At 35.5% G+C, this 23201-nt stretch overlaps 1 protein-coding gene and 1 long non-coding RNA gene across 2 annotated transcripts; both read left to right on the top strand.

The window, feature by feature from the left end:
- Window positions 1–3687: 3687 nt before the first annotated feature.
- LOC135083014 (uncharacterized) lies at window positions 3688–4701 on the top strand. Its single transcript, XM_063977777.1, has 2 exons — window positions 3688–3817; window positions 4465–4701. Exons 1-2 carry the CDS (start codon window positions 3688–3690, stop codon window positions 4623–4625), a joined length of 291 nt encoding a protein of 96 aa, XP_063833847.1. The 3' UTR covers window positions 4626–4701.
- A 7178-nt stretch (window positions 4702–11879) lies between these two features.
- LOC135082734 (uncharacterized) lies at window positions 11880–17628 on the top strand. Its single transcript, XR_010259461.1, has 7 exons — window positions 11880–12183; window positions 15541–15749; window positions 15829–16017; window positions 16134–16381; window positions 16466–16637; window positions 16935–17031; window positions 17552–17628. It is a non-coding gene; the product is annotated as an uncharacterized LOC135082734 (long non-coding RNA).
- The last annotated feature ends 5573 nt before the right edge of the window (window positions 17629–23201 follow it).

Genomic DNA, 23201 nt, shown 5'->3' with positions numbered 1-23201 from the left:
ACACTTATCTGCAAAAACGTTTAATAAAACATTTCATTACCTGAACGTAGTTAGAATAAGCCACCTCTTTTGTGTGCCGACGTTCTGTCGGACTGAGCACGCTGACTGGCGATACTCACGGATTGCGCGCAAATTTTTGCGAAGTACCCACTTATTTAGTTAATAATATAAAGTTATCGTTCTCAGTTTGGTTATTATGTTTCCAATCCAAAGCTAGTGTTACTAAACATTGTGCTACTCTCACGTTAGTGAATTGTTTTAATTCTTGGGGAAATAAAAATCTTAAACTAGATATAAATTCAATTATCATAGCTCAATGTACAAAATCTGACCCCCAGATAGAAAATAGTTATTGTGTAAACTTAAAAGCGAAGGCAAAATTTCAAACAACAGCTACATTTTATTTGAAGCAGAGAATTACCATCAGAATACTATTAAGTATTTATTACATAAAAAAGAAGTAGTAAAAATATTAACTCACAGAAGAATGGGACACCTGGCCTATTATATTTACCGGTGATTTTACTAATAATTTAGCACCCGGGCGATCCCAGTTGCACTTTAAAGTATTGTTTTCAATATCAGAGTTATTATTCCAGCAAATACAATTATTTCTTACAAGTTTACATGAATAACAAGTTATATTCGTATCCTTACTAATACTAAAAAACTAATCTCAAACTACGAAGAAATTTTACCACAATGCAAGAACCTCTAGGATAGATTAAACATATTTGAATATTTTTTCATTACGTGAGAGTTATATTGATATAACCCAAAATTATGTTCCGCACAAAGTGTCCGTCATGCAACAACTAATCGTTGAAAAGTTATCATAGAAGCAGGCTAATCTAGAAAATTACCTTGAATTATATTCTTAAATTTTGAAGCAAGACCTAGTCTGCTACGCATTTTGATAATGCTTTACTTAACGATAATACCTATTATGTATAAATATTCTTTATAAAGGTCTTATTTATTTAAATAACGTATTTATCATAGTTTTGATTTCACTAAAGCTCTCTAAACATCTACCTGGTAAATATGAAAATCTCGAGGATGCAGCGACGAAGTATAATTTATGGTTAAACAAACTTACCTTAAGTGAAGTTTGACCGTAATTATACGAGTCGCTGCATCCGAAGAGATTTTCATTCCCGCCCTACCCCTAAGTTTACACTTAACTTACCCTTACTTAACTTTAGCGAAATCATACTCTGAAATGAATGACGACTCGACGGTTGGAGGGGTGTGACGTAAGCGTGCCCCACTACCGCCGGATATCGAGTCATAACAAGTACTTTTTTGTATTGTATGCTCTAAAATGTTCGATGCCTAGTACAATGAGAAGTGGACTACCTGGTAAATATGAAAATCTCTTCGGATGCAGCGACTCGTATAATTACGGTCAAACTTCACTTAAGGTAAGTTTGTTTAACCATAAATTATACTACTATTGAAGCCACGATAACCGAACGGTGAAGGGGTCGGACTGGCCGACTCGTGATCCGGGGCACGCAGGTTCGAATCCAATGGTGAGCCAACTCGTGACACAAGCAATTAGCTTAGTATTTACATTTCTGCGATACAAATTGCTAATAATCTAAAAAGAAAAAAATACTATCAGGAAAATGTTAAGAATCCATGTACACTACGGGAGTACGGAACCCCATAACAGTTTAAGTAATGTATTTATGTGTCATTCACAATACTGACACATACTTTCATAATTTTAATTTTTTTACGTGAATCAATAGTGAAGTAAGTAAAGTTATTAACGATGTTTTACCAATTTTCCTGAAAGCGTTTTTTTCCATTATTTATAGCACAAACTCAAAGAAACTTCTGAAAGTGAAACACACTTTTCCAATATGATGGCAATCAAAATTCCAACTTCAAATTATATTTTGGCTGATATAATGTCAATTTTTAAACCGCTAGCTATTTTACAAAATATTCACCTATCTCCAAGGTATCGGATCAAAAAAAATTGTATTACTCCCAACAGTGTGGCTACAAAAATAATCTGCTTCATAGTAGTTGTGGCTAGTACAATTGCATTTGTGCTGCGAGCCCTAGATTTTATGAACACAATTTCATTGATTACTTCAGTTTTTCGGTACTGTGCAGTTATTATAGATGTTGTACTAGATGTTATTGGGTTGCTAACAAATTACCAAACAAATGTTTTTAACTCTTCAAGAAATGTGGATTTGATGATCCGCATGCAAAAGATCACTGACCCATTCCATAACAGGCGAACTCTTAAGAGAATCATCATCTGTAGTAGGATCGGGAGTTCCATTATACTTTTACAAGGCTTCATGAATACTCTCCTAACTTTATTCACTAGACCTTTGCCCTACTTTTTTTACGTGTATATCCTGCAATCATTTGACAACAACATTGTGTACGTTTCGTTCACGATGAGAGTTGTAAGGAACAGCTTGGAAGCCTGGATTTCAAGAGCAAAGTCGCAATCAGAAATGAATTCTACTATGAACAGAAAGATGTACCAAATGTATTTGGAAATAATAGAGACGTATGAATTGAACAAACAGTGTTACAAATCAGTGGTATGTATGCGTTTAATTCTTTTGTTTTTTATGGTAAATTTTCGAGACTTTGTAGGAGCTATGGGAATGTCGAGGCTTTGACTTGCGATCAAGATGACGGGAAAAGTATCACTCTTCCTTCATGTCGTTAAAAGCGAGAGGAGCGGAGCTTTTTTTTTTGAAGGGACGCGCGCTGGTAGCTTGAAGAGCTTTTCCAGCTTCACCGGGCAAAGTGGCGAGTACAGAAGGTACTCTAGCCGTTTGGCGATCGTCGGTCGCAGACCGCCGTCTGCCACTGCTGCTTTCACTTGGTCGATCCAGCGCATTGGTGTCCTGCCACGCGATCGGGTTCCTTCGACTTTTCCCTGGACGACCAGTCGTTAAATGTCCACTGCCTTTCCAGTGAGTTTCTGATTAAGTAAGTTTAACTTTTCCCCGGGATACATTTGGCCTTCAGTGGTTGGGGTTTTATGAAGCTGTAGATCCTGGCTACATAGGAGTTGCAGCGATGGGGGCGATAGGTGAGAATAGTCCCGTCTTAACAGAAATAAGAATGGATGGTCAGTTCTTTGGTGTGCCCAGGCGCTTTTCGGAATATTGTGGATTAAAATAAATAATAAACTTATGTTTTGTTTTTAGGTGACAGTTTACATTTTGACAACGTTTTTAAAAGCTTTATATTTTATACAACACGACATCGAACTTATACGGGAACATGTTTCTGCTGCAGAGGTAAATTAATTATTTTATTTATATTCTTCTCATATTTTTTTTTATATTTTGGAATTTCTTTGATGTCCCTTCAAGCCCCGCGAAGTGCTCCTTATGTTCTTCTAATTAATTTCGTTGCGGGTCCAACGACAGTTTAACTTTCCCCCGGGACGCGGGACAAACTTGCTCTTCACTAGTCGGGTTTTCATGGCGGTCAAGCTGTAGATCCTGGCTACACAGGAGTTGCAGTGGTGGGGACGAGAGGTGGGAATAGTCCCAAAAGGCACGCGAATCAAGACATAATAGATAATGCGACCGCTTGGGGTTTAATGGGATACAATAAAATTGTTTATCATCCCAGAAAAAGTTAACTTAAATTGTCTTCCAGCTTTCTGTCTGTGACGGTATAAAGCTGGTCTCGATGTGGAATTATTGGATTTTGAGAAATCTTTTAATTCTCTCTATTTTATGCTGGGAATGTGAGAAGCTGTACCTGGCATTCAGGGAGTCCCGGGTTGTGTGCACGATTAAGTCAGTTTCAGGATGTTCAAGTAAGTAACAAACGAAGGAGTTAACTCAATTTAACTGCGAACCTGGCAGATGTGACTTCACTTCGACGCTCTGGTACGGACGGGGCGCACGCTGGGAGGTATAAATAAATAAATCATTTATTTCCCCTCACAAACTTAGGTTAGCAATTACATTTGGTAAAAAAATACATTATGCTATAGGTACTTAATACTAAGTTTGTGTGGGACTGGTGCCTGAAATAGGTTTTGTTTAAAACCTGTTCTACGCGGTATGCGGGTGAGTCGCATTTCAGCGAGGTGCGCAGTTAGCTTGATCGGGTTGTAAATACACAACATGTCTATTAAAATAACTTCATCATCATCATCTCAGCCATAGGACGTCCACTGCTGATCACAGGCCTCCCCCAATGCTTTCCATGTTGCCCGGTTGGTAGCGGCCTGCGTCCAGCGCCTTCCCGCTGCCTTTACGATGTCGTCGATCCAGCTTATGTGTTGTGTGTGTTGTGTTCAAAATAACTTGGAATAATATTATTATAAATCCTTGGGAGAGGCCTTTGTTCCGCAGTGGACGTCATTTAGCTGAAACTAACGATCGAACGAACGAATGAATACTTTTCGTTTAGGTCTATTAAATCAATTTGTTATTTTAAAATTTGTCTCGTTTACAGAAATGGAAAAGAAGATCTACAAAGACATTCAGCGCGTGAACAGAAACGTCACCAAGTTCAGTGCATGCGGCTGGGTCGATATAGATGCGACTCTACCATTTGCGTTGGTAGCGACCATATTCAATTACTTCTTAGTCATCTTGCAGTTCTTTGTTTTATGAATCTAGTTCATCATCATCAGCTCAGCCATAGGACCTCCACTGCTGAACATAGGCCTCCCCCAATGCTTTCCATGTTGCCCGGTTGGTAGCGGCCTGCTTCCAGCGCTTTCCTGCTACCTTTATGATGTCGTCGGTCCACCTTGTGGGTGGACGTCCTACCACTCCAGAACCTGGTTAATTAGATTGAATTTAACGTATATAATGTTGGCAAAACCAGTGTGCTTCATATTTGCACCATTGAAGCCATTAGACAGAATAATAATAAGACTATAATGTGTTATAATGCCTGAATATTTAAATACTTGATACAGCTGCCTGTCATGACCGCCCCGCGCTTGTGTTTCAATTTGTCTTAGTTAATGAATTGTAAATAAAAAATGCTTCTTAAAATTATGTTGTTATATTCATTTTTGCAACAACCCTTACACTTGAGCTGTGGTGTAGGTAAATACTGAACAATAAGAAATGGTGCTTTTGTGTTGGAAATTTTGTATTAAAGTGTCGCCTTTCTTCAAGAGCAAAGGAGTGCAACTTCTGTACTTCTAGTAGGTACCTACTATTATACATACTTATTCTGTGACCCAGCCATCGCGGCGTCGTGTGAAACCACCCTTACCTAATTACTTAGGTACCTGTTGTGGTTATTTGAAGACATATTTTGATAGTTACATCCTTAAATGGGTAGTAGGAAAAAAGTAACATTTGGTGTATGTTTTTGGCGTAGAGAGAATCAAGTTTCTATAACTTGACCTAGATCAGTGTCATCAAGAAGATTATAATTAAACCTAATTCATTAGTGAATTGCTCGACACTTAATAAACTCTGAAAAATTAAATATCTGACTCAGTTAAACGCTGTACCTATAGTACCTACTGACTTAAGACTGCATCATTCCAGTGATTCCGCCATGTTTTCTAGTCTTCCCAAGGCGTCCACTGAAAATCAGTGTCCAGCCATGCATTTAGCTGGCTTGATATACGGAGCGGGCGTCCTTTTTGGCAACATATAAAAACATATTATTACGTATACTATTATTATTGTTATTTTTATTAAGTTAATTTATTGTTTCTCTTTTTTCTATGTGCCAAATAAATTATTCTTTTTTTCTTCTTCTTTACATATTTTCTAAAAGTGGCATGTCTGCTGTGGCCTTATGTGTCAAAATACACCTTCAATGAACTTGTAAGTACAGTCAGCTTCAAATGGATTGCATCCAGGTCTAAATACCGTTCTAAGATCGGCAAGACTTGGAGCGAGATCAAACGCGAAGCTCAAGACCGAACGCGATGGAGGACTGTTGTGGACGCCCTCTGCCCCATCTAGGGGACATAATATGACCTTAAGTCAAGTAAGTCTAACTACCTCGTAGGTTAATAAAAGATATTCACCATTTTTTATTTATTTTAATATTATTTTATTTATCACTTAGTTTAAAAGAATACATAGGTACCTAAATAGTGAACAGATTCTCACACACTTTTTGTAACATTAAAACTATTTTCATTACACACGATTCATAAAACAAAGAACTGCAAGATGACTAAGAAGTAACTGAATATAATGGCAATCAACGCGAATGGTAGAGTCGCATCAATGTCGGCCCAGCCGCATGCACTGAACTTGCTGACGTTTCTGTTCACTCGCCGAATGGATTTGCAGATCTTCTTTTCCATTCCTGTACACGAGAGCAAAATTTTAATAACAGATTAAGATTAATAACCGCCTCTGTGGTCTAGTGGTAAGACCACCTGCTTCAGACGCAGAGGTCCCGGGTTCGATTCCCAGTGGGGGCCGATTTTTCTGTTCGGTTTGGTCGGTGGTAGGGCTTGTTCTAAGTCCGCCTGGCTAGCTACCACCATCTTACCTAAGTCTGTCGCCATAACAACAATGTTAACAGCATTGTTGTGTTCCGGCAGTTAGAGGTAAGATAGCCAGTTCCTCCGTGGTTGAGGATTCCGGGTGAAGCTCGCTTCCACCTTCGGCCTGATCATCACTTACCATCAGGTGAGATACTGGCCAAGACCGTCCTCGTTGTGGATAAAAAAAAATACATTTTGATTGAATGGGTATTTTTTATTTGATAATCAAACAAGTAATTTTGAAGTGTGCTAAAGTTCCGCGTGACGTCAAGTCGTGCTACACTTTTTGCCACGCAGTGATGTCATGCTCATGAATCCCTGCTTATGATTTTTAGTGCGGTTTATCTCAGCCAATTTGATAAAGCGAAAAATAATGTATCAGATAATTATAGTTAACTGATGGACTAGCCAGGTTTCACCATCAATCCCTAATTTTTAAGTGAATTCTGTTCTCACAAGGGTCACTTAATAATAGGGATTGATGGTGAAAACGGGCATAATTCAAACTATTGCTTTTTTACTCAGGAAAATTATCCCTATCCTCTTGAAAGCTCGTTTGACTATACCGCTGCCTTTCTTACTTACTTGAACAACCTGAAACTGACTTGATCGTGCACATAACTCGGCTCTCCCTGAATGCCAGGTACAGCTTCTCACATTCCCAGCACAAAATGGACAGTAATAAGAGATTTTTCAAGATCCAAAAATTCCAAATCGAGACAAACTTTATACCTTCGAAGACTGAAAGCTGTTGGAAGACAATTAAAGTTAAGATTATGAATACTTTATTCAGCATAAAAAATACAGTACATAACATTAACCTACAAGCAGAAGAGGCGTCCGCCCAGCAATATTCGCGACATAACAAGCGCCATGTCGAGAAGCTGGTTTTCAGCGGGAACCAACACACGATGGGGATTGCGGATTACGCGCCCTCTTGACCGAGACCATATCGAGGCGGTTTGATAATGCATAGATAGTCAAATTAAAATAGTCAAGAAGGCGCGCAACAACGTTATGGAAGGTGATCACAAAAAATAATAAATCTATATACTTATAATAAATCTGTAGAGATGTCAATTCTGTACATGAAATATATTTTCAAAATAACTATCAGAGGGTGATAAGTGACCGATACCGATGCCAAAAATGCAATCAGTAAAATTTTTGTCTGTCTGTCTGTCTATCTGTCTGTCTGTCTGTCTGTCTGTCTGTCCGCCTGTATGTTCCTTATAGAAACAAAAACTACTAGACGGATTTTAACGAAACTTGGTACAATTATTCTTCGTACTCCTGGGCAGGTTATAGTATACTTAGGAATTCCCACGGGAACGGGAATTAGCGGGAAAATCCTTTTGTATGAAAAATCTAAACCGCTTAATTTAGACACTTGAAATTTGGCATGCAGGTATCTTAGTAAACTAAAAGCTTAGTAACAACAGGATATTGCAAATTTCCTACGGGAACGGGAGTTATGGGAAAAAACATTTGTATGAAAAAATCTAAACCGCGTAATATAGGAAGGGGGTAAAACGGGATCCACGCGTACGAAGTCGCGGGGGGCCGCTAGTATAAAAAATAAATAACTTATCAAAACTAAACAGAATTAAAAACTAATGATAGTACATTTATGAACCACAACACAATTTTCTGGGCTGGTAAACAATTTTATTATATCATGGACATTTAAAAATATAAAAAATACTTAAGTAATTAAAATGTGGTTTTTATGAGGAGAAGAATATAAATATTACAATGATAAATATTACCTCTGAAGCAGAAACATGTGATCGTATATCTTCGATGTCGTGTTGTAATAAATACAAAGCCTTGAAAACCATAGTCGTAAGAAAAACTAGGACCTAAAAATAAAACAGCTTTTAAGTAAAAATAATAAAGACAATTTACCATAATTATTATAACACAAAAAATACATACCACTAATTTGTAACATTGCTTATTAAACTCGAACGTCTCTATTATTTCCAAATACATTCGGTACATCTTTCTGTTAATAGTAGAATTCATTTCTGATTGTGACTTTACTTTTGAAACCCAGACTTCCAAACTGTTTCTTATAACCCTCATCGTGAACGTTACAAACACAATGTTGTTGTCAAATGATTGCAGGAAATACACGGAGAAAAAGTAGGTAAGAGGTCTTGTGATATACGTGATGACAATATTGATGAAGTTATATATAATTATAATAGAACTCCCGATCCTGCTATAGATGATGGTTCTCTTAATAGTTTTTCTGTTGTGAAGTGGGACAGTGATCCTTTGCATTCGGATCATCAAATCCACATTCGTGGACGAGTCAAAAACATTTGTCTTGTAATTCACCAGCAACCCAATCATATCTACTATTAAGTCCATAATAAAACCGTAGTATCGAACAACTGAACTGATCACTGAACATGTGTTCCGATAGCTTACAATACAACTCGACAGAAAAATACGACTGTACTAGCAATAACAGCTATGAAGCAGATTATCTTCACAGGCACACTGTTGGGGGTAACACAATTATTTTTGATCCGGTACCTTGGAGATACGTGAACATTTTGTAAAACAGCTAGCGGTCTAAAAATTGATATTATGTCAGCAAAAATATAATTAGCAGTCGGAATTTTGACGGCCACCATATTGGAAAAACGTTTTCCACTTTCAAATGTTTCCTTGAGATTGTGATGGAAATATGCTTTCAAGAAAATTAGAAAAAACTCACTATTGATTCCTGTCAATATTTTATGATTAATACGTATATGTTACGGCTAAAGATAGGTGTGAACATAAACTTAAGATTAGCCGGCTAAACTTAAGTTTATCTTCGAAGAGGTGTTAATGTTAGTTTCTTCTATCTTTAGCCGGCTAAACTTAAGTGTAACCGCAGGCCCTTGGCTAAAAATGTAGAAGGAAATGGAAAAGGAAACAATGTAATAATGTTTACTATTTTGACACGAAATTCACGAAAACTTTATTAAAAAATAATCACTTTCATTACACATACTTTTATGTACTATCGGGGACTCTTCCGCCTGACCACTTTGTAGAAAATTTTGCGTAAGCGCATCGCTCCGGTCACGTGCTCACCCCGTCTCTAATTGGTTACGCATTTTACTATATTTTTTACTACGACCAATAGGAGACAATCGGAGCTTAGGTTGCAATACGGAATAAGTCTAAGAGTTGCCACATGCCATTGTGCACTTTATCGTCATACAGTTAAGGTTTAAAACTAAATGTTTTTTTCTTCAAATAATAGAATAATAGAATTTGGTTACAAACAAATAGATATTTTTTTTAAATATTAGTATATTTTTTATACGAGGTCAGTCTGCTTTTTGCTTTGGCGAACTGTCGACATCTCTCCTTTGTTTTTTTGTGAAGTTTTGTGATCCCTACGACCTGTGCTTTCTTACTGGACCGATTGATTTTGTTTTGTGTTGACCCGTGCTAGTAATTGGACTGTTTGATTGCCTTTTTATTGACCTCCGCGCGATTACTGGACCATGGCCTCTCAAAACATTTCTATTGAAGAAAGAGCAAGAATCGTTGCTCTTCATGAACTTGGCAGGAATATTTCTGAAATTTCACGAGAACTGGGATTTTCGGTAAGTTGTTTTATATTATACTAAACACTATTTTAACTTTTTAAGTGATAACTTACTGCTAGTTACAAAATAACTCATTTAATCATGATGATGCTGGCTATGAGCGTGAAGTATTCAAACTGCAAAAGTAATTATTCAGATGTATTGAAAATAGACAATCACACGTTTTAAACTGTAGCCATATTGTTAACGTTTAAACTTTTATTTATTTCCCTTACTAGTAAAAACATTGTAGCATTAATTGTTGCAATTAATAATTTCTAATAATACTAATGACAGAGTAAATACAAATGAGTAGGCTATCTTCATAGAATCGCACCGAGCGCGGTTTGTATGTGAGCGCAAATTTAACGTGGATTATCGGGGAGCCAGTTAGTCGTGGTTGCGCCGAATTTTGTCAGCGTGCGCGCCGCATACGTATTGGCGCGCTCACATACAAACCGCGCTCGGTGCGGTTCTATGAATATAACATACTCATTTGTATTTACTCTGCTAATGACATTAATAGTATTTTGGAAGCTTTAGTGCTTTGGAAATATAATTTTTGTAACATTGTTTGCCTACCGACTTTTTACTTTCGTTGTTTTGTTTTTTTTTTATATATATATTAGAGCAATGTTATGGAATTTATTTGCACAGAACCGGCTGTGGTTTTTGACTTGAAAATTATGAATTATACTATTAAGTTTAAAAAAGACTAAATAATTAAAGGCAACATCGTTATGATCTTATTAATACTAATAAAAATCCCTATGATTTTATGACAGCAATGTTTTTAGTTAAATACCTATGTCACCTTTGCATAGTTTGTGTAAGGGCAGGTATTGATTAAACGTTTATTTTTATTTCGCAGCGAAACACTGTTCGTCTATGGATTCGCCGCCATGAAGAAGAAGGACAGCTTGCTGATCGACCACGGCGGCCACGGCCGTTTCTAATATCCCAACAACAAAGTTCACAAATGGTGAACACGTATGCAACCGAGCCATTCACACCAACAAGGGTATTTGCAGAACAATTTGAATGCTCCTTAAAAACCGTGAGGAGGGCCCTGCATCGAGCTGGGGTGCACCACAGGAAACCGGCGAAGAAAATAGTTCTAACCGAACCCAGATAGCAAGCGAACTTGCTGCAAACATGATTTTTATTTGAAATTAGATTGTCACGTCAAATATGACAAATCAAGTTTGTGGCAATATTGCTGTAAGCTTTTTGATTTAGGTATGATGTTTTAAGGCTTTTTTAATTTTGAAGCAAGTTTGCATTTTGCGCTATGTTTCAAAGATGAAGTATCAAGTTTGTTTTTTGTTTGTTACAAACTTGCGTTAAACTGTCATACGCATGGAGCAAATAATCAGTGTTGCCAGAAGGTTACTTTTGTAACCTTTTAGGTTACTTTTGAACTGCATTGGTTACACTAATGAAAAGGTTACTTTTAGGTGATTTTTCAGAAAATGTAGAATTAACTTTTACAGGTTATTCAGTAAAAATATTAATAGTGACAATTTAAAAATTATGTCATAAACTGCATTTAAACATGAATTTGATTTATTATTTGTTAAAGACAATGAGTTTTAGCAAATGTTTTTTTGATAATAAAACGCAAATCCATGAAACGGTTTTATACGACCGGTCACTTTTCGGTCTTCATGGAATGGTCAAAATTTCGAATTTAGGTAAACATGAACCATCCATGAACAACCTTACACAATCGCTCCGCACCCCCCCCCCCCCCCCCCCCGTATGAAGGTTACTTTTTATTCAAAAAGGTTACATTTTTTTATATTTCTGGTAATTTCTGACAAGACCCGACTGGCAACACTGCAAATAATCACTAGTGGTCATACGCCAACGTCACTCGCCCGAAGCCATAAAAAAGAAAACAAAAACTTCCGGTTCCGGAAGAAAAAACAGCCAAGTGTTTTGCACTTTTGCAGCATACTCTCTTCTAATCTGTGTTTTGCAGTGCACAAAATCAGTGGTAGAACGTAGAACCTACAAGGTTTTTTGTTTTGCACGGTGTTTTATTTAATAAACGCTTCTGTTGTGCGAATTGGACGCGTGACGTGCTGAAGATTAAAGGTTAGTTCATTTATTTTTACTTTTACAAACAGAATTAATGATAATTATGTAGTTCATATCTATCCCTTAAACCTTATTTACCTACTTTCAAACCCAGGCAACGTGTTCCAAGTGTTCCTAACCCTAAATAGTTCCTGCATGTTCGATCCTGTTTAGTTATGCATATTACTCAATATCTATTTCTAATTATCTATGTGTAACATAGGGTTGCCAACATTTCATCAGCGAAATATAGTATTTTCCAAAATAAGGTGTAAAAAAATATAGTACATTTAAAAAAAATATAGTATTTTATGGGAAAAACAAAAAAATAGACAAATATACATTTTTTAATTATTTATTTTTATAAAAACTATATTTTTTTGCAGTTCTTGCGCTGTGAAACAGTTTTTTGTATAAAATAAAAGTGTCATATGCTTTGTCACATTCAATTTTTAAATTAATATAAATCAAAAGTTCATTTTTTATTAATGATACACTACTTCTGTTTCTTTCTTCTCGCCACTTTGTATTCATAACCGAATATATCCTTTCTGTAAATGCCGAAGTGGCGGGAATAGAGAGCAGGAATGAAATTACTTCAAATAAATTTGGTAAGTCATTTTCAGTATTTTTTAAAATATGCTGCCATTTTTGGCCTGTAGTTTTGTCAGTAAAGTCACTACAGTCTTTTAATTTAGCAAAGATTTCATTCAATATCGTTATTTCAGAGTATAGGTCGTCCATTTTGATACTCAATTTTTCTTGTAAATTTAGAACTTCTAATATTGTCTCATAGTCATTAAATGAAACCTCCTTTTTTAAATTAAATTTTTGGATTTTAAATAACCAATTGCTTTCACTGAAATCAAACCATTTATTAAGATAGTCTAAACATTTATCAAGAAATAGCAAAAAAATCTTTTGAATTCCATAACTTTCTGTGGGGGGGATTTTGCTTCTAATGATTGCAACATTTTTTTTGTTTTGTAACCAAAAAAAATATCTTTTTTACGTTGTTCTAACGCCGATTTTTAAATTGACATAATATGTTGTGATAAGGATAGAGACATGCAATTTTTAGTTTTACAAAAGTAATACGATAGAGAATAATACAAAACAATAAAAACCACCTGTTATAGGGGCATTTTTTGGAGAAATTGATCAAATAACCAAAAAAACACGAATTTAAAACCAGATTTTTTTTTCAAAAAGTATATTTTTTTATTATTTGTTGGCATTTTCTGGGTATTTTATGTATTTTATTAGTATCGCCTGTTATTTAGCATTATTATTGTTTTTATTTTATCAGGATATACCTCTAAGTTTAAAAGTTATTACGTTTTCTTTACGAGAAGTAATTGGAAGAAAAAAAATTCTATAAAAAATTAAAAAAACATCTCAAAAATTTTTTGACCTCTTTTTTCTCGAAAAAAATAGGTCTAGTTTCACATATTTTCATATATGCACTTTATCGTGACTCACACTGTATATTTTGGGGATCTTCAGTAATCCAGTCATACCAGGCCTGGCTCACTCCGCGCGGTACATCCGATAATTACCTATAGCGAAGCGCCCCGCCGGCGGGTATTATATCAGTCGAGTGTCACGCGCGCGCCCCTCAGGACGCTGGCGTGCGTTGTAGTATGATTATAATTCTATGATCGAAGTATTATTTAAAAATGGACATAAAGAGAAAGAAATATTGTGCGGCGTTCGGGTGTTAAAATTCGAAAAGAAATCTACCGGATTTATCTTTTTTTTTCGCTTCCCAAAGATGCTGAAAGGTATGTTGGCCATTTAGGTAATCAATAATTCTTAGGATAGTATAGGAACCTAACCTACCATAACTACTGCTCAGAATTCGTTCGTTCGTTTCAGCCAAATGACGTCCACTGCTGGACAAAGGCCTCTCCCAAGGTTTTCCATAATGAATGCATACTTACCTACATACGTACCTCATTACAAATAAGTACCTAGATTAATTATTTTTTCACTAGACTAGACAGCAACCCTAACAGCGTAAGAAGAGTTCAGAGGCACGCGATAGAAAGAGACAAAACTTGTAGGTGAATAAAATTGTAGGTACGTAGTGCTGTGCGAGCTGAATTCCACTGTATCGCGTCGTAGCAAGACTCGCATTTATTTAAATCGTCTTGCGGAGTAATCCTTCTGTACCTGTACTATTACTTATTCTGTGGTCATACTCTCTTTTCCACTCCGGTTTATTTTTTTTGGAGTCTTTTTGGTATTTTTCGTTTTTTAATCGGCGTTAGCGGCGCAATAGAATTTGACGCACTTTCGTTATCAGTAGGTACCACTTTCCATACCTAATTTATATAAGATTTCAACTTTTCAAAAGAAATAACAACATCTAGTTGAAAACGATTCTGCCGATAAATAAAGCAGACCAAAATATCGTTTCACGACGTTAAAATTTACGTTGTCAATTTGACATTGACCAGTTCGTTACGTGCGATGGGGCGGAAAGGTTCTGGAATGGAGGCCGCGTACCGGAAAACGCAGCGTGAGACGTCCACCTACAAGGTGGACCGACGACATCGTAACGGTAGCAGGGAAGCGCTGGACGCAGGCCGCTACCAATCGATCAACATGGAAAGCATTGGGGAAGGCCTATGTTCAGCAGTGGACGTCCTATGGCTGAAATGATGAAGTTCGTTACGCAAGCGTTCGGATACACGCTATCGCCTATCGGGTATGTTCACGGACCTCATCAAAGGAAATGGTACGTGGTTGGTGGTATGGTTATATGACTTAACCATCTTAACAGTTAAAAGTTACTTTAAAGGCGCGTTCTTATTTTTTTTAAATGAAGGATTTGTTTGTTATATTTGTCGGTGTTGAAAATATAGTATTTTTGCGTACTATATATTTTTTCAACAGTATATAGTACGCAGACCCGAAATATAGTACAATACTATATATTATAGTACGGTTGGCAACCCTAGTGTAACAGAAAGGTGTTATTGTAAGTTGTAAATGTACATCGTGGACCCTGTCTTGCACTGCAATTGGAAAATAATACATAAATAGAACGTCTAAAATTAACAAATATCCTCAAATAAAATAAATTAATTGCTGTACAGTGACTGACATTGATGGAAAAGTCATAGTTTTTCCTTTCAATAATTATCATGTTGCTATGAAAATGCAACACTCATAGCACTTCAAAATTGTAAATGTAAATATAAAATACCCCCTAAACATCCTATCCACCTTATCATGTACTTTTATCCTACCTCGTTTAATTCTTAAAATTGTTAGTTATGTCTTAGCAGAGGTAACATAAATTTCCTCCTACATACCTATCTATTATTATATAATATAATTATAATTAATAGTGTTATTTGGTTTCAGACTGCATAATGGAATCAAAAAAATTTTTTTTGTTTACATTTTTAGATGAAGATGATGCTCCTGGCATAGTTTCATCAAAGTGGTTAAGATACCAACACTTGTTATTACCCTAATGTATGCACTGAAGAAATCAAAAACAAACTTGAAGAAGATGCCTGCACCTGAAGCAACATGGTCACAATATCAAATAAAAATACTTAAAAGTTATGGTAAAATAATTTTCTTTATTTTTGTATTGCTAAGTTATAACTAGATTCTACTATTGTGAGACTTTTTTATTTATTTCAGAAACTTATGGCGAAGCACGATTACATTTAAAAAAAGCGGAAGAAACCTGAAATTTGGACTCAGACGAAGCAGAAAATGATGTTACAAATGAAGTGACAGTGGACATAATGTCTGCTGTAAATTACCCAGTCACCTCCGGTTCTAAAGAGGCCAAGCAAACACAACTCAAAGCTGTTAACTGCCAATCAGGTAACAGGTTTTTATAACATGCAATGAGCTTCTCTCGTCAAAGATGCAATGCGACAAAATTTCATATTTTCACTTGTTTTAGTTATGACTTTTCCATGTTTTTTTATTTGTTACAGAGTGCATTACAAACAAGCAATATGCTATACAGCAGAGTCATATGATTCAGCTTGTGTCAGACCTAGCTAACCAAATGGCTGAAATCAATAGAAAATTGGATTTACCGTTAGCTAGGTCCGAAGAAACATTTTCACCAACAGATGACAATGCAGGTCTTTCAGAACTTTTGGCAAGTCTACCAGTAAAGATATTGCAAGTTTTAATAATTTCGATGACCATTTAAAAATAAACAAGAATACAGGCAATAGTATGTATAAATTAAATACTTAAACACAGGGCACATTTTATTATTCTATGAAAACATTCTAATGCTACTTTAATTAAATTTCAGATGTCATTTTTGTCTGGTATTGGCGGCAGAAATGTAAGAAGCCTTACGACTAATATGTTGAGACGAATAATTCTAGATGATGTAGCCGAGTTGTATTCGTTAACTGGGAAACAGATGAAAAATTCGAATAAAAAGTCATTTATGAGTACAGAAACCTATAAATTAATCTTTCGTAAGTACCTTTATTTTATTACAAACTTATACAGGGTGTAAATGAATTCATAGGCAACCTTGCAGGGGGTGGCTCAGACCATCATTATGAACTTTTCCTATGACCAATTTTTCCTGTTTTCATACAAAAACTGATCACGAAAATAAAGTTGTTCATAATGATGGTCTGAGCTTCCCCCTGCAAGGTTGCCAATGAATTCATTAAGATACACCTGTATATCTCTCAATATACCTACTACTATTATTTTCTGAATCATTCGTGTTTGTTAGTGTTAATTATTTCTATTTTATTTTTCAGAAATATGTAGAAAAATCAACGAAGATGTAACTGAAGACAGTCTAAAAGAAATTATAAGTGATTGGCTAAATCAAGCTAAAGTTAGACTTTCAAGAAGGTAAGATTTAATTTATTTACATTAGATGTATTTTATTTTACACTAGCGACCCGCCCCAGCTTCACACGGGTACATGTATTATACATATGTATAAAACAAAGTTGCTGTTGCTGTCTGTTTCTATATACATATGCTTAAATCTTTAAAACTATGCAACGGATTTTGATGCGGTTTTCAACAATAGTTAGAGGGATTTATGAGAAAGGTTATATAATAGAACCCCATACGAATCCGGGGCGGGTCGCTAGTTATACATATATTACATTATTATTACACAAGGGACAGACAGACAGCGACTTTCTTTTATACTATGTACCTAGTGATTTACAAATTTTTGATGTGCTCCTTTCAGAATTTTAACTAATAACCCCTTACCCTTATAGTAGTTTTTAAGGATTACTATAAATATATTTATTTCAGACATAGTTCATAATTTTGTTAGTAGTACAGAAACTTATACAATTAAATGTAAAATAATGTCTTAACCTGTGGTAAATATACTTGTTTCTTTTTGTTTCAGAGCAGAAACACAAAATAAAGAAAAAAACCAATAGCGGCGACCATGAAACCGATTTTTTCTCATTTAAAGTAAGATAAGATAAAATATAAATAATAAAAAAATATATGTTATGTTTGTTGTTTTATTTAATGTCAAACATGCATATTCATTGCAAGTTTGTTAAGGCAAACTTACATATAATTTATAGAAGCAGACATAATGCAAGTTTGTTAAGGCAAACTTACATATAATTTATAGAAGCAGACATAATGCAAGTTTGTTAAGGCAAACTTGCATATACTTTATAGAAACACATTAATGCAAGTTTGTCGCTCGGAAACTAGAAAGTTTGATTTAAACTTGCCTCAAGTTTATATACTTGCCATGGCAAATTTGAAACAAAGCTTCATTTTTGATACATCAAACTTACTGCAAGTCAGATTCAAGTTTAAATTGTTATCTGGGAAGAAAATAAAGCTGCGAGAGTCCGATTCGCGCGAGAATACAGGGACTTTGATTTCTCGCACGCCATATTTGCCGACGAAAAATGTTTCAAATCAAACCAAATAGGACGTCGGCATTTATGGCGTGTTGACAACACTCGATATGAGCCACGTAATGTGAATCCCAACAATAACTCGGGCAGAATATGCGTCAACATGTGGGGATGGATGAGTGCCGCTGGACCCGGGGAGCTCGTAGAAATATCTGGCAGAGCCACTGGGCAGTCTTACCTCGAGCTCCTCCAGGAGACGATGGTCCCTACTGTGCGAATGGTGTATCCGGAGACCGAAGTGCCAGAATTTATATTTTTACAGGATAATTGCCCAATCCACACCGCACGTGTGGTGCAGGGATGGCTCCAGGCACAGCCTGACATTCGCACAATTCGTTGGCCGTCACGATCCCCAGATCTTAATCCAATAGAAAATCTCTGGGGATTGATGGTCCAGCGGTGGGATACTTTAAATGAAAGGTCCCGAGAAAATTTAATAGCGCACTGCGACCGCGTTTGGGATTCTGTGCGTGGCTCAGACTTGTGCGAAGTCCTTGTGCGCTCGATGCGTTCACGATGTGATGCTGTTATAGCTGCCAATGGGGCATCAACTAAATATTAATCAATAATCATCAAATAAAATGTAGAGAAACTCAAGTAATTTATATGTCTGATGTGATTTTGTAATTTTAATATCTATTTACACTATTGTTATAAACATAAATATTGTTAAGTTTACTTATTCTTTTCTTTATAGGTAGGTATTTCGTTGGTTAATACCATAATCAATGCGAATCACGTAACCATAATTCACAAACTTATACATATTTTTTCTGCATAACCCAAAGATAAACTGGATGAGAATGCCTTATGGCATTAAGTTCGCCTAATGTTAATATTTTTGGAATTGAAGTATAAATAAATAAATACATTGCTAATTATTTAAGTATTATTTAGTTTTAAGTTCAATTGTTATAGATTTAACACCTTGTGTAAACACACTTAATGTGCAATAAAAAAATTGAATTTGAAATAAAAGTAACTTAGTATTATAATATTTATAATAATAACCAATTACCTGGATCGTTGCTACATAGTGCAATATTTGTTTGTATTAAATTGTAATAACGTAGATTAGTGTTTCTTTTAATATTGTTATAAACATAAATATTGTTAAGTTTACTTATTATTTTCTTTATAGGTAGGTATTTCGTTGGTATTGTTAATCAATGCGAATCACGTAACCATAATTTTTATATTTACAAACTTATACATTGCTAATTATTTAAGTATTATTTAGTTTTAAGTTCAATTGTTATAGATTTAACACCTTGTGTAAACACACTTAATGTGCAATAAAAAAAATTGAATTTGAAATAAAAGTAGATAACTATTATAGTATTATAATATTTATAATAACCAATTACCTGGATCGTTGCTACTTAGTGCAATATTTGTTTGTATTAAATTGTAATAACGTAGATTAGTGTTTCTTTTAAACGGGAAACAAAAGTTGGATTTCTTTTTTTATTATTTACTATATTTTGACATTCATAAGTGCCACTTGTGGTCTAAACTGAATAAATATTTTTGATTTTGATTTTGCTAATGTATTAAAAATAATTCAAGGATTTAAGAATGTTATTTTGTAATTTTCAAGTGTAATGATCTCATTTTATCTGTAGAAGTAGGTAGTAACTGTATCTTAGAAATGTAAGAAATTTATACAAAATAAACAATATTTACAACACTTAAAATTGTATGTTATTCAATACCCGTAATATAAATGACCCAACCACAAATTAATAATCCTTAACTCTTTACTAATTACATAATTCAATAACATTATTTTTTCGTTTATAAATATTAGTAAGTTTATTTGCCAAAATAAAATAATACAGTACTAATATTTCAAGATAACTACTTAATTAACCTAAACTAAACCTAATTTACAAATAAAATTAAACAAAACTATTGAGTTCCGAATAAATTATACTATTAAATAGGTAAAATTCGAAAGTGACTGATTGATTTTGCATTTCTCGCCTTAACTAGCTAAACTAATATCATGAGATTTACACTCTTTAATATCAACAATAATAATTATAGAAAGGGCTACTTTTTTCTCGGGAAATTGCACAGTTACCTCGGAATGTGCCATAGCAATTTTGTGACCCGAGCGGGCAATCGCTAGTTCAAATTTTACACGAAGCCCCATAATATAATATTTTGTAGCGATTCCTCATTGGGATTCAAATTGACTAAAATGCGACGTTGCCAACTGTTCCTTTCAAACCTTCTACCAAGTAGTCCCGCGAGCGCTACGGAGTTACTAAATTGCTATGTTGCCAGACTTAATGTTATGCGGGTAAGCAATACTCAATCCAAAGCGCTTAACATAGAGCTTGGTTTGCTAGGGCAAACATCTACAGTGGTGCGCCGACGCTGCTTAGACCCGAAACATGAATGAACGGGGGCGTGGCTTAATCGAGCGTGTGTGTGCAAACGATTTATGCCCTTAAGGTGTCAAGGCGTCCGAGTCCCCGATAGTACCTATGTAGGTATTCAAAATTACAATTATTACAATAACAAATATTAATTACTTAGAACAATATCTACCTAATCATTAAAATAAAATAATAAGGTAAACCATTTGGTCATTACAGAATCTTCTGTAGTTATTTAAAATTACAAAATAAAACTGCGCACGCGTTGTCTCCCCACCGTCCCCTCAAGCCCTCCGCCGGCCTGGCGCGCCGATCGAATACATTTTCAGCCGTTTCGTTTTGGCTAATGTGCACATTAGCCGGCTAAAGATGGAATATCACGACGCAAACTAACATGTTATCGAACTTTAGCTGCTTCTCGAAGATAAACTTAAGTTTAGCCGGCTAATCTTAAGTTTATGTTCACAACTATCTTTAGCCGTAACATATACATTCAAATATCAGCCAAATTACTGTTTATGGGGTTCCGCCACCATGACTGTTTACCAAGTGCCAAGAGTCTTTGAGCGGTTATTACAACGGGAGTACGGAACCTCATTTTTAAACAGCAATCTACTTAGTTAACAATATTTCAATGCGTACCTACTTACCATTAATAATCAGTCAGTAAATTTCCATTGCCGATGTCTTTACCAATTTTCTTGAAAGCATTTTTTCCATAAAAGGACAATCATAAGGGCACATTGAAAGTGACAGTCATATTTCCAATATGGTCGCCGCCAAAATTCCAACTACAAATTATATTTCTGCAGAAATGATGGCAATGTTCAGGCCGCAAGTTATTTTACAAAATATCCACTTGTATCCAAGATATCGGATTAAAAATAATTGTATCACTCCCAACAGTGTGACCACGAAAATTATGTGTTCCGTGCTTTTTATGGCTACCACAGTTTTATTTGCTCATCGAGCGGTAACTTCATTGGATACATTTTCAGTGGTTAGTTCAGTTGTACGGTACTACGAAGTGATTATGGATTTTGTAATAGATATGATTGGGTTGCTTTCAAGTTTTAAAACAAATGTCTTGGATTCTTCTAGAAATGTGGATTTGATGATCCGAATGCAAAGGATCACTGTCCCATTCCACAACAGACATACTATTAAGAGAACCATCATCTACAGCTGGATCGGGACTTTCGTTGTACTTTTACATCACTTCTTGAATATCATCAAATCATCGTTAACAAAACCTGGTTTCTACATTTTTTCTGTGTTTTTCCTGCAAGCATTTGATATCAACATTGTTTACGTTTCGTTCACGATGAGAGTTGTAAGGAACAGCTTGGAAGCCTGGATTTCAAGAGCAAAGTTACAGTCCAAAATGAATTCTATTATAAACAGAAAGATGTACCGAATGTATTTGGAAATAATAGAGACGTTCGAATTGAACAAACAATGTTACAAGTTCGTGGTATGTATCTCTTTAGATTTTTGTGTGTTTCGTCATTTTATAGCAGGCAGCCATGTCTTCTACGGAATGCTAGACGCTTGGGATCTGATTTGTGGGACAAATGAAAACACCAGGCCTTCTCTAACCGTCTGGCCTAAGCGTGGGGAGAGTAGGCCAAATTAGCAATTTCCCTCTGGTTAATTAGAGATGGTTGTGCTTCTGCAGCAACCAGAAATATCTAACAAAATGCGTTTGTTTTAGGTCCTATATTATGTTTCGCAAACGGTTATAAAAGCATTGTATTTCTTACAACGCGACATTGAAGATGTACGGTGGCATGTGGAATCTGCTAAAGAGGTATTTTTAATAATAAATTGCAATATTTGTATTCTTCCTTATACAGTTTTCGAGTAATTTCTTACTTGCATCTTTTTATCACCCCAACAGCTATCTGTCGACGGTGCTATAAGGATAATCGCGATTCGGCATTTTTGGATTTTGAAAAATCTGCTAGTAGTATTTATTTTATGCTGGGAATGTAACAAGCTGTACCTGGCATTCAGGGAGACTGAGGTTATGTGCACGATGAAAGCAGTTTCGGGATGTTCAAGTATGTACTCGTACCTTACAACTAGAGTTTACTGTTTGAATTTGAATGTCATGTGCTTGAAGGCATTTGCACAAATTGCTAATACCTGCCTTGTCCCGTTAACTCCTCATACTAAGCTAATATGCTTGTATTACGAGTGGGTTCACCACAATAGCCCCGTAGCGGCGAGGTTTGAACCAGCGTTCCTCGGATCTGAGTACGCAGTCCGACACCTTCACCGTTGGACTATTGTCACCATAATCAGTTTTTAATTACACTGTATTAGTTTTCGTACTTACAATAAGTTTTCTAATGTCGGTCTGTTTACAGAGATGGAAAAGAAGACTTGCAAAGCCATTCGACGCGTGAATAGAGTCGTCACCAAGTTCAGTGCATGCGGCTGGTTCGACATTGATGCGACTCTACCATTTGCGTTAATTGAGATTATATTCAGTTACGTCTTAGTCATCTTGCAGTTATTTGTTTTATGAATCTTATTTAGCGGCTTGAAATAATATTTAATATAGTACCCATGTGAAAAGTTCCTAAGATCTCAATATTGTGTGTATGTGGTTACTACTAAGTGAGTTTATTGTATCGTCTGTATTTGATGAAAATTGTCTACCAACCTTTATGTATTTTTTATTTCCATTTACTGAGTAAAATGCAGAAATTTAGGCCTAGTT

This window comes from Ostrinia nubilalis, chromosome 22, assembly GCF_963855985.1.
Source record: "Ostrinia nubilalis chromosome 22, ilOstNubi1.1, whole genome shotgun sequence".
Classification (NCBI taxonomy): Eukaryota; Metazoa; Arthropoda; class Insecta; order Lepidoptera; family Crambidae; genus Ostrinia; species Ostrinia nubilalis.
This window is presented reverse-complemented; position numbering and strand designations above follow the sequence as displayed.